Source organism: Aotus nancymaae, unplaced genomic scaffold (genome assembly GCF_030222135.1).
Source record: "Aotus nancymaae isolate 86718 unplaced genomic scaffold, 86718_ANA_hifiasm-v0.15.2.pri h1tg000036l, whole genome shotgun sequence".
Lineage (NCBI taxonomy): Eukaryota > Metazoa > Chordata > Mammalia > Primates > Aotidae > Aotus > Aotus nancymaae.
The window spans coordinates 18923965-18938072 of record NW_026988450.1 but is presented as its reverse complement, the minus strand read 5'-3'; the positions used below and the strand labels follow the sequence as shown (position 1 = coordinate 18938072).

The following is a 14108-nucleotide window of genomic DNA, read 5'->3' as shown; positions in this document are numbered from 1 at the left end:
AAGTTGCAGTGAGCCAAGATTGTGCCACTGCACTCCAGTCTGGGTAACAGAGTGAGACTCCATCTTAAAAACAAAAAACAAACAAACAAAAAAACACTACAAAATTACTTTGAAGTCTTTTTAAGGCATGGGTTCCCATGACTTATCTACCTTATCTATTAGGACACATAAAATCATTGATAGTCACCTAAATCAACGTATCTTCTATTGCAAGAAAGATCAATTCAATTCAACCAACATTGCTATTTTGAAATTCCCCTTAGAAGGTGGTCAATGTCCTGCCCATTCCACAATTAAGCGTCTTTCTAAGAGTTCATCTCTCTTGACTTCTTTTACAAGAATTTCATGTTTTTACACAGAACAATCTTTTTCCTCATCCCCATATCACTTGATAACTCTTTCTTGATCTCATTTATTCATTCCTCATCTTCCATTACTCTAATCTATGTGGCATTCTTTAGGATTTCTTTATGCCTTGTCTTAATTTACAAATTTAAAAACCATCCTAGCTTTATGGATGACTCGTAAGTCTTTCTCTGGCCACCCACTTATAAATAACTAATACACACCATTACAAATTCCTCAAATCTTCATGTTAAAGTTGTAATTAACTAGCCATTACCCAATTTGTCCACCTCCAAAATCCTATTAAATACCAAAAAGGCATGAAAATTCTAAAGTACTAGGAACCTAAATATTGTTGATGGTCTGCTAACTCAGGAAGTATTTCCATAGATAAAATTAAGAAAGAATATAGGCCAGTCTGAAAGAGAATGGAAGATGACTAGGTATCTACCCCAACCTTGGAGTCATCTCCTTATGTTGTTTGACAATCTTCAGAATTTGTCTTTCTACATCCATTCTTGGATTATGAATTCCTCTAATGCAACATAGGTAATGGGAGAAGAAACCTTGATCATAAAATACAGCATCTCCGGATACAAAGGAATATTAAAAGGAGCCAGAGAGGAATGAATTAATTTTGTGGTTTTCTTTATTCTCTACTTCTAGCAAGAAAACATCCATATTAATTCAAATAATCTAGCAATGATATTTTTATCTAGTTCATTGAAAAGAGATAAGAGACAGTAAGTCATGCATCAATTTTGCAGAAACATAAGTATTCAAGAATACTGAAAATTTTAATAGCAACCATGATTTCACCTCTGTAAAGCTTTGAAAAGAATCCAAATAGTTCCAGGCTATGTGGAGAGAGAACAAAGAAGAGACCACCTACACTATTTGTTGATAAATCTAAAACTAGATGGAACATTTCTCATTTAAGTTCAAATAAAAAGAGAAAATACTATTTTAAGAATAATTTAATTTAAAAACAAGAATACGGCACTCACAATGCACAGGTAATCACAATTAAAAAAAAATATTTATAATGAAAAGTCATTAAATGTTGGAATGTGACTGTGACTATTTTGTCTTCTCAACAAAAATAAACAAAGTGGACTCAATGAAGCAAAAAGAAATTAGAGAGGAGATAGGCTAATCAACCCATGATTAAAAATGTAACTGTGTACAGAAATAACAAAAAGAAGATTAGGTAAGGAAGTAGCAACAGGAAAACTAAAATGCAATGCAAACATTTACATTTGCATTCAAAGCCAGAAAGAGAAAACTGAGAGTGTAGAAAACTGAATCAGTGACATAGAGAAAGCACTTTTCTTGATACACTTCTCTAGAAGAGAGTCAACAAAGAAAGGCAAATACAATGCCAAATGAAATGAGAAAAACGGAGAACAGTAAATAAGACTCAATTTGCACATAATATATTTGCCTGAAAAATAATAGTTGACATTCCAGTAAAACTTTTGAATATCAGAAGTAAAAAAATATTTTTTTATTCCCACAAAGGAATAAAAATAAGCCTGTTTTCAAGATTCTCCTCTGCAATGTTAAATGACAGTCTTTTAAATAGAAAATGTTGTGTCCCAAATTGCTAGAAATATTTAAAGGCAACAAGAGGACATCTTCAGATATTTCCAAAAGGTATGATACCCATGCACTTTGAATATTGAGACATTTTCTAGCTAATTAGAAGATGCACCAAAATCAGTAATTCCAAATTACAGTCAGGGTTGAAACTGTCATTATTTACCATCATTCAATTATAACCTCTTTAGTTTCATTCAATCCAAGAATTCATCTATGCTTTTCTCTTCCTTCTTGCCATACTTTCCCTCTAAAATTTTTCCTCTTTCTCTGGGCCATGTCTTCCACATAAACACTCTTCCATCCTCAAATGTCTCATTTCATGTCTTAGTACAACCCCCATTCTTCCCACGACAGCGTTCCCTTGTCTGCAGCTTCCTGGGATGGTGGGTGCTCTTGCCCCGCCCCATGTCCCACCAACTACTGTGGAGGCAGGGCTGGATCTCCTGGTTTAGTGATGCTTCTGTGATAGAAGCCTCAACAGTAAAATAAAAGTGCCTGTTCTCCTGTGGGAAATGTCATCTAGCTATACTACTCATCACTCTTCATTATCACCGTCTTTTCTGCCTCTAATTAATCTCAGCCTTACTTCAGACAGTGGCAAAGTCTTGTCCTGTCTCTTGTCCTTTCAACAACTTAAACGAAACTATGGTGACCTCTTTATCCTTAGACAGACCATTCATTAAGCCTCATACTTCTTTGCCCTGCTCAACTCTAAAGAGTTTCGCTTCCCTGATACTTGTTACCCTCAAACTAAAGCCGCCCACAGGATTTTCTCATCTGGAATCATTCCACAACAAACATCTTGATCTCAAATATCACAATCTCAGCACAGCTGTGTCCTTCTGCATTGCTCATATTTTCACTATCTTGATCTCCTGGAGGTTTTGATTGGCTTTCTCTGCCTGAACCTCTCCCTTCACTTACTCTCTACTTCTGAGAGCTTGATCACCCATAGTTTGCGCACAAATATCCTCAACTCCTTTTGCAAAACTGCTCTCCCACCCTTGCTGCAGTAATACAACCACAATTCTAAGTCCCTCAAACTGTTTTCTCTCTCCCTTCCCAGAACTTCTGGGCACTGCTAGAGAAAAATAATCTTACTCATAGTTTCTATGATTCATTAATAATAATTAATTCATGTCCTGAACTTCAGTTAGGCCCCGGAACTGCGTGACATTCTTTTTTAAATTTTCCTTTGCCAACTCTTTTTTCCTTTCTCTTGGTGACTTTCCATAATTGGTGCACTTACTTCAGTCTTCCCTATCTGACCCCCTAACCACTTGTCTGGGCAAACACCCTCACCACATAATAAATAGATAAAACTTAGGTCACCTGAAATCATCTCACACTTGCCTTCTCCCAGTCCATCCCATACTCAATAGAGTATAAACTTGACCCACATCTTCCTTTATTCTTTCATTCTTATTATTATCTGCATGATATTGAAGGTTACATGTGGGACTCCTGATTTGACCCATCCCCAAAGCTTTAGACTCACATCCAATAGTCTGCTGGAATTATCTACTAAGATGAGACACAAGAAACTAAAATTCATCAATAGGAATTAAGAGAACTGATAGAATAACATGGTAGTTATTAACCATGATCTCTCTGCCCCATGGTGTTTCCTCCCACATTTTGTCCATCTCTCAAATGCAGACAGGACTTTTAACTTGCTTTGAAACAGTAGAATATGGCAAAGGTGATGAGATGTCAATGGTATGCTTACATTCTAGTATATAAGATCCCTCTTAGTAGACTGGAATGAGAGAAATGCCATTGTTGACTTTAAAGAAGTAAGTTGCTGGCTGGGTGTGGTGGTTCGCAACTGTAATTCCAGCACTCTGGGAGGCTGAAGCAGGAGGATCACTTGAGCCCAGGAGTTCAAGGTTATAGTGAACTATGATCATACCACTGCACTAAAGTCTGGCAATAGAGCAAGACTGATTTTATTTTAAAGAAGAAGAAAGGAAAAAGGAAGAAGAAGGAGGAGGAAGGGGAGGAAAAGGAGGAAGAGAAGAAGAGGAAAAAGAAGAAAAGGAGGAAGAATTAGTAAGCTGCCATGATGTGAGAGACATGTGGCAGGGACTCTGGGTTGCATCTAGGAGATGAGAGTAGCTCCTGGCTGGAAGCCAGTCAGAAAGCAGGGACCTCAGTCATATACCTGCAGGAAATTAACTCTGCCAACAGCCCAAATGAGCTTCAAAGCAGATTCTTTCCTAGTCCAGCCTCCAGATGAGAATGTAACCCAGCCAACACCTTCATCTGCAGACTTGTGAGACCAAGAAAAGGACTCAGCTAAACCATGCACAGACTTCTGACACATAAACACTGAGGTACTCAATGTGTGTGATTAAAAATGCAGAGTTCTTTCCAGATACTATGATTTATAAAATATGGGCTCAAATGAGCTACAGTGAATTCATAGATACCCATCTGATCTGCATTTATGTGGTGGGCACCATCAAACCACAGCCCCTGCCTACCTACCCATTCTACTTAGAATCTAAACCCAAGAAAGTTAAGGCCAAGAGAAAGTAAGAGTTCTTTCTTTTTTTATGACAAAAGTTCATATTCTAACTTCCTGTATGATGCAAATAACTTTTGTATGGATAAATAACAGTACAGATGTCTACATTCTTCAGAGGATACCCTACTCTCTATCCACTTTAGTGTGGCCTTGAGACATGGTCTCTAGAAGGCATTCATATAAGATATAACCAAAGAAGACTAAAATCCTTTCATAGGATCCCATAAAGCATGAAAAGGCAGAGAGAAGTGATAATGCCATCCAAGGAAAGTCATTTGGAATATAGTTGGATTCCTAGGAGAATCGGGCAAGAAGTTGCTTACTCAAGCAATAGGGATGAGGGGATTGGGATTTGGATTTGAAAGTAAATGTCAAACTAACAGACCAACGTGTAAACACATTTTATGAGCAAAGATTGAGGTCAAATCTATCCAGTTCTCTCGCCAGTGTTTACTGGGGAGATGAGGCCATTATAAACTTGAAATACTAGTTTCCTGATGTAAAGAGTGATTGAATCTTCCTAACGTTTACTACACAGGATAAAACTGGGACATGGAGAAATAAAGAAAAATCATCAGTTTGGGCAACAAGAAAAGTAATCCTATAGAACTCTACTATTGTCTTTCTACATAGATAAGCTCTAAGCATTTAATTCAAATTATTCATTAAAAAATAAGTTTAGGATAACCAATTGGAATTCATATAGAATGAAATCTTTTTATGTAAATCCAAATCTTATCTGTATTAAAGTGGAATATGCTGATTCTTGTATTTTGAGGCATAATACATTACAATACATTCAAATTTAATAACATGACAAATTTTAGCATCTAGGTGAGGTCAGAGATGAACACATTAAACCTTTGGTAACTATCCATCTAGATTTATCTTATTAGAATCAAAAAGAGTTTTGAAATTTTGACATTAAATGAATCCAAAATTAACTGCATATCTATTCTTCATTTACCTGATGTTTCGCTTTCTGCCCATAGAGCTGCAGATCCAGACAAAGTTCTTTGAAGTTGTCCACGGTTCCCTTGTTTAGACTGAAGATGGTCAATGAGAAATGGGATTGGCTGGTCAGGTGTCTCAGTTATTAACTTGGTCATTAATTCCTGAAGGCAGAACAGAGCATACCATTACATCTAATAATAACAGCCACAATGATAGCAAAGACTTACTTAGCATTTAATATTGTCAGGCACCGTTGTAACTGCTTTATATACAGCAACTAAATTCATGCTTATAACAATCTTTTCAGATAGGTACAAGTTACCGTCCTCATTCTGAGGAAACAAGAGCAGAGAAGTAAATTGTCTATGTTAACACAGCTAATATGTGGCAAAGCCAAGATATATTTATTTTTATTTTGTATTATACTTAGTCAACAACATACTAAAAGTTTAATCTAAATTCTTTTTTTTTTTTAGAATTTTTTTTATACTTTAAGTTGTGGGGTACATGTGCAGAATGTGCAGGTTTGTTACATAGGTATACACGTGCCATGGTAGTTTGCTGCATCCATCACTCTGCCATCTACATTAGGTATTTCTCCTAATGCTATTCTAAATTCTTTTAATACTACAGCTTAAGAATTTTAAACTTCAATTTGCTATTTTGAGAGATGTCTTAATAAACTAAACTTTTGTTAAACTTTACCATCTACCTTAAATATCAATGTCATTTTTTCTTATTAATGATATAAAAATAACAAAAATGGAGAAAATTTTCTTGAAATTAAAGAAACAAGTAATAAGTCGCAAGACTTACAGAAACCAAAAAGTGTCTTAAAGTGGTCTCCAAGAAATACAGAATTTTCTTTTTGCAAAAAGTCCTGATGAGTGTCCTTCCTTCTTCCTTCTTTTTGCTTTTTTTGAGTTGAGCAGTAGGGTGAGTTCTCTGCCTGCAAAGCAGGCTATTCCATTTTGAATAGCTGTAATGATACTTTAAATTGAACTGAAATCTGCCCAAGGGTAATATATACACATTGGTTTCTTTCTTTTTTTTTTTTCCAGTCAGGAACAGCAAAGAGCAATCTCCAATTTGTGGTCCATTAGAATCCCTAGATTGTTCGAATATGAACAGCTGTCAAGCCACGTGGATATCATTTTGTGATGTGTAATTGGGTTTGTGAACTTATGTGCACTATTTATATTCATATCAATCACATTTCATCTTGTTGGTTTCACCCTAGAATTCTAGTCTGTTCATTGCTGTTTTAAGCTCAGATTCTGTGAGAGGCAGTTGTTCTCCTGCTCAAAACATCAGATATTAAGAGAGTTAGCAAAAGCGTTGCTGGAAATTCCCCAGTGCGTCTTTCTTTCGTTGTTGTTAGTGGTGGTGTTTCCTTTCCCTTCAATGATGTTCTCTCATGGTCAGATGGCTTCTTTGTCATTCTTCAGTCTCTAAAGATACCTTCTAAGAGAGGCTTATCCGAACCCAATCTTCAGAAGTCTTTATTATTTTATCACTTAATCTTCTTCACAGCATTTAGCACTCTCCAGAATCATTTTGTTTAATATTTGCTCATGTGTTTGTTATCTGTCTCCTCCCCCACCTACTGTAGCACTTGAAAAAGGACTTGCTTAGTTTGATATCAATTTTCTCTGTAGGGCCTAGAAATCTACCTAGCTCATAGCTGGTGCTGAATCAATATCTACTGGATGAATGAATGAATCAATCAATCAATGCTTGCTTTATTGACTACAGGTAGATATTAGTAACTAAAATCGCTTATTATACCAATAAATAACAATTAAACCTTTTATTGCCCAGCAAAACATAGTCCTCTGACATGCTATATAAGAAACTGCTGTCCAGATTATCTGAGAGATATTTATTTACATTTTCAAGTCTAGGAACACATGGCTTTATCTGGGCAGGGACTAAATGGATTTTACAAATAACAAGATTCCAAGTTGATCATAGAGTCATGGATTAAATACTTCTGCATATCTAAAAAAATGTGTAGCTTGAACACAGAGTTGAACGGAAAAAGAGCAAAGGATTCTCACCATAAATACATTATAATGCAAGGTACTTATTAGACAAATGTGATACTTTCTATATACTGAAAAACAACTAAGCAAACAATCGGTTGTAATAAGTATTATTCATCTCTGCTATTTAATATTTCAATTATTATAGTTATAAATTAAAAAGACCATTCTGCTACTGTGGTGAAGGTAATTGTAAAGTAATACAGAGTTCAAATAAATCCCAATTATACATCTGTGGAATGCAATTTAAAACATTTTGGATTTTACTTCTATTATGTATTATATTTTATTTGAACTAATTTTACTTATAAAGAATTCCAGAAAATAGAAAGAAAAATAAATAGAAAACCTGGATTGGTATTGTCACAGAATATCTGGACATTCAGATAAAGCACAACTAGGTCAGGTAATGGAACTTTAAAGCCACAGTCATTTCTTTCCTGACACCTCTGAAAATCTCATGTGTTTTGTTTTGTTTTTGATTTGTTTTGTTTTTGAACTTACCTTTCAAAGTAGATGGAATGTTTCTGGATTTCTTTTTTTTTTTTTTTAATTAAGCGTTCCTACATTTTTCTTTAGAAGATGGATTATACAGTCATAATAAACCAAGTAATCACTATTAAGATTTTAAAATAGTATCAGTCTATTAACTATTTTGGATACATTTGTATTTATTAATGAATATATGAGATTAAAGACACAAGAAAAGTTCAGTCATGAGAAAATGATCATAGTTGATGTTTGCAATAGAATATGTTGAGTATCTTGGTGGGAGAAGAGTCTAGTTTTAAATGATTGTATTTACAAAAGTAATTGCCCTGCTTCTCACTTAATTCATGTATCTGCTGGACTTGAATGATTTTGAGCACTTGAACTTGACAGAAATCCCTTTCCCAAACATGAAAATTTAAGTCCTTAGATTTGCCAGATGCTTATGGTAATAAAAAGATTATTTCTTTCCACCACTAGGATTTAGAGCCACAGAGATAGACCTGAGGGACCGACAGACTTGAAAAGGTGAGAATCAAGTTGCACAGCTAGTATGTTGATTTGGAGTAGAAGTCAATCGCAGAAAGTTTTACAGGAATCATTCACCATAGGAAAAAAAGTATTCTAGAGCATCAAGCCAGTTTCAGGTACAGAAGCTGAACATCAGAAGGAAAGGACACTTCCAGGGAGAGAGAAGAGGCTCACCTTCAGTTCTTACCATCAGTGCAAGAATTGTGACATGAAATTCTCTGGGAGAATAGCAATTTCTCAGGCTGTGAGTGCATATAAATTAGAAGAATAATGAAGTGGTAATAGCACTTGTGCCCTGGAACAAAACGTTTGTGGACATTTTAGAATAAGTACTCAGAGGTTGATAAAATGTAGGTATTAACTTTAATATGATACTATGTGCCCTCACGGGCTAGTTAAGTGGGGACATTCAAGTTGCAAACAAAATATACTAGCAACTGTCACCAACAGAAGATTTAGTTCATACTCATCTCAACAAAATTAATGTAAACAACATGCAATTTAAGATACAGGAAACAGTAGTGATTAGACATTCAGGCTTTGAAATCTGAGTGGTTTTTTTTTAGACACACTCTCACTCTGTCACCCAGGCTGTGGACAGAGTGCAGTGGCACATTCTCAGCTCACTGCAACCTCCGCCTACTAGGTTCAGGCAATTCTTTCACCTCAGCCTCCTGAGTAGCTGGGCTCCAGGTGTGCACCACCATGCACAACTAATTTTTTTTATTTTTTAGTAGAGATAGGGTTTCTCCATGCTGGCCAGGCTGGTCTAAAACTTCTAACCTCAAGTTATCCACCTGCCTTGGCTTTCCACAGTGCTGTGATTACAGGCATAAGCCACTATACTCAGTCTAATAGCCAGGAGTTTTAATTACTCATCTTATACTTTAACTTTCATATTCCATCTATTAGATGTGAGAAACAATAGTAGCTACATCATACAGTTGCCATGGAGATTAAATAAGATAATGGCTGCAAAGCACTCATTAAGTGCTTTAGCTATACGTAGCCTACTGTGATGGACCAACATCTTCTAAGGCTGGGACTGAATTCCCAGAATTTCCATATGATCTGGGTTAGAGTTTCCCAGTGAAAGGAATATGTAGGAGATGCAGAAAGCAGAGGGAAGCACAAGAAATTAATCTTCAGAGTTGATTGCAGGCAGATGTGGGAACAGATGAGAGATTCACAGCAACTTCCCAGCAAGTTTGTGGAAACCTCCACTGCTGACTGAGATAGCTGTGAGAGCTCCACAAAGACACAGAAGAATTGCAGCAGCTTCCAGTCAAGCATTTGAGAACCACATGCTCCCTGCTGCAGGCTGGTATATTCAGGGTCAGCTCCTCTGAATTTTGGTGATACAACCTCAAACTCCAGCAGCGTTTCCATGTCCTCTGCACCCCAAACTTCTAACTCTCTATCATAAACCTCTTTTTAATAAACTGTATTTTACACAGATACAGAGTGGTTTCCATTTTCCTCATTTAACTCTTAGTGATGTACTCCCAAAGTCTTAGCCAATATTTTTATTTTTACTATTATTTTTCTATATTTATATATCATATATTTTATATATTAATATATGTTTATGTTCATTATTACTACTACTATTATTACCATCTTTATCAATATATATTTGTGATATTATATATGAATAGTACTTATTTTATTGGCCTTATATTTTCCATAACAAAGCAAATCAATGTTCTCTTAATATCGTTTTTTATCAACTAGAATCTTTAACTTCATGAGTATACCACCTAGTGAGACAGCTCCCTGCACTAATACCTGTTTCCTTTGTTGTTAATTATAATTTTGTTGCTGGTACAGATATGTTTATTTTAAAATTATAAATGCATACAATTATAGCACTATTCAAAATAGCAAAGACTTGGAACCAACCCAAATGCCCATCAATGATAGACTGGATAAAGAAAATATGGCATATATGTGTTCTCATTGTTCAAAGAAAACATGGCACATACACGCCATGGAGTACTATGCATCCATAAAAAAGAATAAGTTCATTTCCTTTGCAGGGACATGGATGTAGCTGAAAGCCATCATTCTCAGCAAACTAATACAAGAACAGAAAAGCAAACACCACATGTTCTCACTCATAAGTGGGAGATGAACAATGAGAACACATGGACACAGGGAGGGGAACATCACACACTGGGGTCACACATCACGCACCTGGGGGCAGGGGGAGGGAGAGCATTAGGACAAATATCTAATGTATGTGGGGCTTAAAACCTAGATGACGGGTTGATAGGTGCAGCAAACCACCATGGCACATGTATACCTATGTAACAAACCTGCACGTTCTGCACATGTATCCCGGAACTTAAAGTAAAAGAAAAAAAAATGCATACAAAAACAAAATTCCGTCTTAAAAATTTTTAAAAAGCAACTTAGAGAACATAAATCATTATGTAATTATTGAATGAAAATTGATATTATGCAACACGTAAGGACTACTGGGATTTAGGACTCTAATAACCTGTAACGACAACCTGGTACTACCATTTAGAAAATTAGCATGATTAATAACCTGGAGAATGAATAGTATCTAGTAATGATCATCTCAAAATGCATTTTAATGTTAATTTTCATTAGATAAAAGCAAAGCCATAAGTAAGTTGGTAACTCATCATAGATTCATGTATTATTAAAACTGGAATGAGTCATTAAGCAACAGTAGAAATTGTGAGTAAAAGATCCATTTCATTTGATGGAACCTGTAAGATCCCTTGATTATAAAACAAACAAAAGAGCACTTGGGTGCACAGAAACTTCAAATTGTACACAATATTTCTGCTGGTTACCCATTTGTGGACTGAGTCTCTAAGGTTTCAGTGACTTCAGGTTAAAAACCCTGGCTTTGGGTACCACAGCACACAGCCAGTATGGCACTCTGCCTAAAAATTTGTGACTTGGGAATAACTTACTTTTTGCTTCATTTCCCTAACAGGAAAGTAATGCTTGCATCCCTTTTAACTTTAGGAGAAAGTTATTAGGAAACAAAGTTAAAGCCATTTCCAAAATCCCAGGAATTTTTTTACCACATGACCTCTTGTTAAATTAATACAAACGCAGGGCACTGTACTCTTATTAATGATGGAGGTGGTATCAATCAGATGTATTTTTTATTCAGCACCTATAAATTATCTCAAATATTAATAGCATATGGTATGTTATCAGCTGTAGAATGTTATTTAATTCACAACTAGCATTAAAACCTGATGACTGAATTTATTTACTCTAAATCTGCATCTGTTTCCATTTTCTGTTTTTAATTAGGTCTCCATTAAAAATTTGCATATGAGATCATAGCCTTCCACACATTCACTCCCGCCACCACTAACCAACAGTATTTCATAAATAGGCAGGTAATGAGCATGGAATTGACAATGAATACATGAGAGAACATTCACTTAATATTTGGTTGCCTCCAAAAACATATTTTATTCTCTAATAGCCCCATTTTAAATTGATGTCACCATTCCCAGTGGATGAAATTCTGCTTGGTTTCCACCCACACTCATAGCCCATGCATGCCTTTTCTCTCATTCTGTTGTTTTTTTTTTTTTTTTTTCAAATGGCAATAGAATGGTAAAGATGTTTTTTTCTGCTTCACTACACCTCTAAGCTTTGTCATGAGTTTTGGTTTTCATAAGAAACAGGTACCAATGCAGTATCTAGTTTCCATGCATAGTGAGAACAGAACAGACACTTCTCTTATCTCTTTCTGTCAGATTCTTCCCTGACATTCCAAGATCCCAGACTGTCCACTGGTTCCACCCTCCTCCACCTCAGATCCAAGTCCATATCTGCCCTAAATCCACTTCTCTCATTCCCAGTCAAAACTGAGATTTCAATGGAAGGCTGAACTCAGCAGGACAGCAATGTGAATAGTAATGATTTAAAATATCAGTTTCTTATTGAGCACTTTGGGAGGCCAAGGTAGGTGGATCATTTGAGTTTAGGAGTTCAAGACCAGCCTGACCAACATGATGAAACCCTGTCTCTACTAAAAATACAAAAATTAGCCAGGCATAGTGATGTGCATCTGTAATTCCAGCTACGCAGGAAGCTGAGCCAGAAGGATCACTTGAACCCAGGAGGCGAAGGTTGCAGTGAGCCAAGATCGTGCCACTGCACTCCAGCCCAGGCAACAGAGAGAGACTCTATTTCAAAAAATAAATAAAATAAAATATCAGTCATTTATTGAGTCAGATAGGCACAAGCGTTAGGTATTTTACATAGATTTAATAATTCACTATGCATTAAAGAATTGTATACAAGATATATAATTCAGACAACATATATGCATTTTTATAATGGTGCTTATTAAAAGTTGTTTCTTAACTCCTTGTTTATCCCTGATCACCTGACACTCACCAACAACCTACCAATGTACACAGTCATAGCCACACATCCACAACTATATAGTCCTCGGGAATAAGATATTTTGCATCCCTGATTTTTAAGGCTCTTGGCTTTTCTTAAAGATGATTTAATGTAAAAGTAGGTTTATCATATCCATTTGTCATAAATTTTACAAGCATAAATAGCCTTGTTTTATACTATGGAATAAAATCCAAAGATAAAAGTAAGGAAAATAAAAAATAAAGTGTTTGATAATGAAGATTAGGAATAATGAAAACACCATAACTAAAAACTAAACATTCTAAATTGTAAAGCTGAATCATAGACACTGAATTCTCTCTGCTTTTAATAACATAGGCAAATAATAAATCTAACCAGCAGAACTATCCAATTATGACAAATGATTCAATATTTTGTCTGATGCCCACTAATCTTTCCTCTAATACAGATATGTCTTCTTACATTAAATAATTGAACATTTAGTATGCACTTTTAAACAGTCTTCATATAAAGCATAAGCTTGTAGTTAAATTTCCAGGCAAACTGAAGACCTCCAGGGATAAATTAGCATATCTTATGGAAATACTTTCAGTTAAGGATTATATTCCTCAACATAATAGTCTATCAAAGCAACTGATTTAGCATTAGGTAGGATTTCATACAGTCTTACTTGAAAATACCTCTGTAGGAGTACAATATAGGTGATGCTTAGTGGAAAGAGCAAAGCAGCTCAAAAACTCAAATAAATTAAATAAATGTGTGATGCAAGTAGCAGATGTATGTAGAAGTTGCCATAAAAAAGAAAAGAAAATGTCCCTCAGTTCAGTAAAAACTACTTTATTTTGGCAGGGCACGGTGGCTCACGCCTGTAATCCCAGCAGTTTGGGAGGCCAAGGCGGGTGGATCACGAGGTCAAGAGATCAAGACCATCCTGGCCATGGTGAAATCCCATTTCTACTAAAAATGCAAAAATTAGCCGGGCATGGTGGCACATGCCTGTGGTCTCAGCTACTTGGGAGGCTGAGGCAGAAGAATCACTTGAACCCAGGAAGTGGAGGTTGCAGTGAGCCGAGATTGCGCCACTGCACTCCAGCCTGGAGACAGAGCAAGACTCTGTCTCAAAAAAAAAAACAAAAACAAAAAACAAAAACCTACTTTATTTTAACCTTTTATCATTTATAACAAATATGTATCTAAAATGAGGTGCTCAGACTAACAGA

At 35.8% G+C, this 14108-nt stretch overlaps 1 protein-coding gene across 2 annotated transcripts in view; it reads right to left on the bottom strand.

Moving 5' to 3' along the window:
- CUNH8orf34 (chromosome unknown C8orf34 homolog) overlaps nucleotides 1-14108 on the bottom strand; it is a 443306-nt gene that overhangs the window by 334080 nt on the left and 95118 nt on the right. Inside the window, exons 1-2 of one of the 2 annotated variants that reach the window (XM_064384262.1) lie at nucleotides 6248-6452; nucleotides 5445-5592 (exon numbers count right to left, since the gene is read on the bottom strand). In XM_064384262.1, coding sequence (XP_064240332.1) covers nucleotides 5445-5586 — 142 coding nt within the window. In that variant the 5' untranslated portion in view covers nucleotides 5587-5592; nucleotides 6248-6452. Of the gene's footprint in view, nucleotides 1-5444; nucleotides 5593-6247; nucleotides 6453-14108 lie in introns of those variants that run through there. The other variant, XM_064384261.1, reaches the window with a different exon arrangement.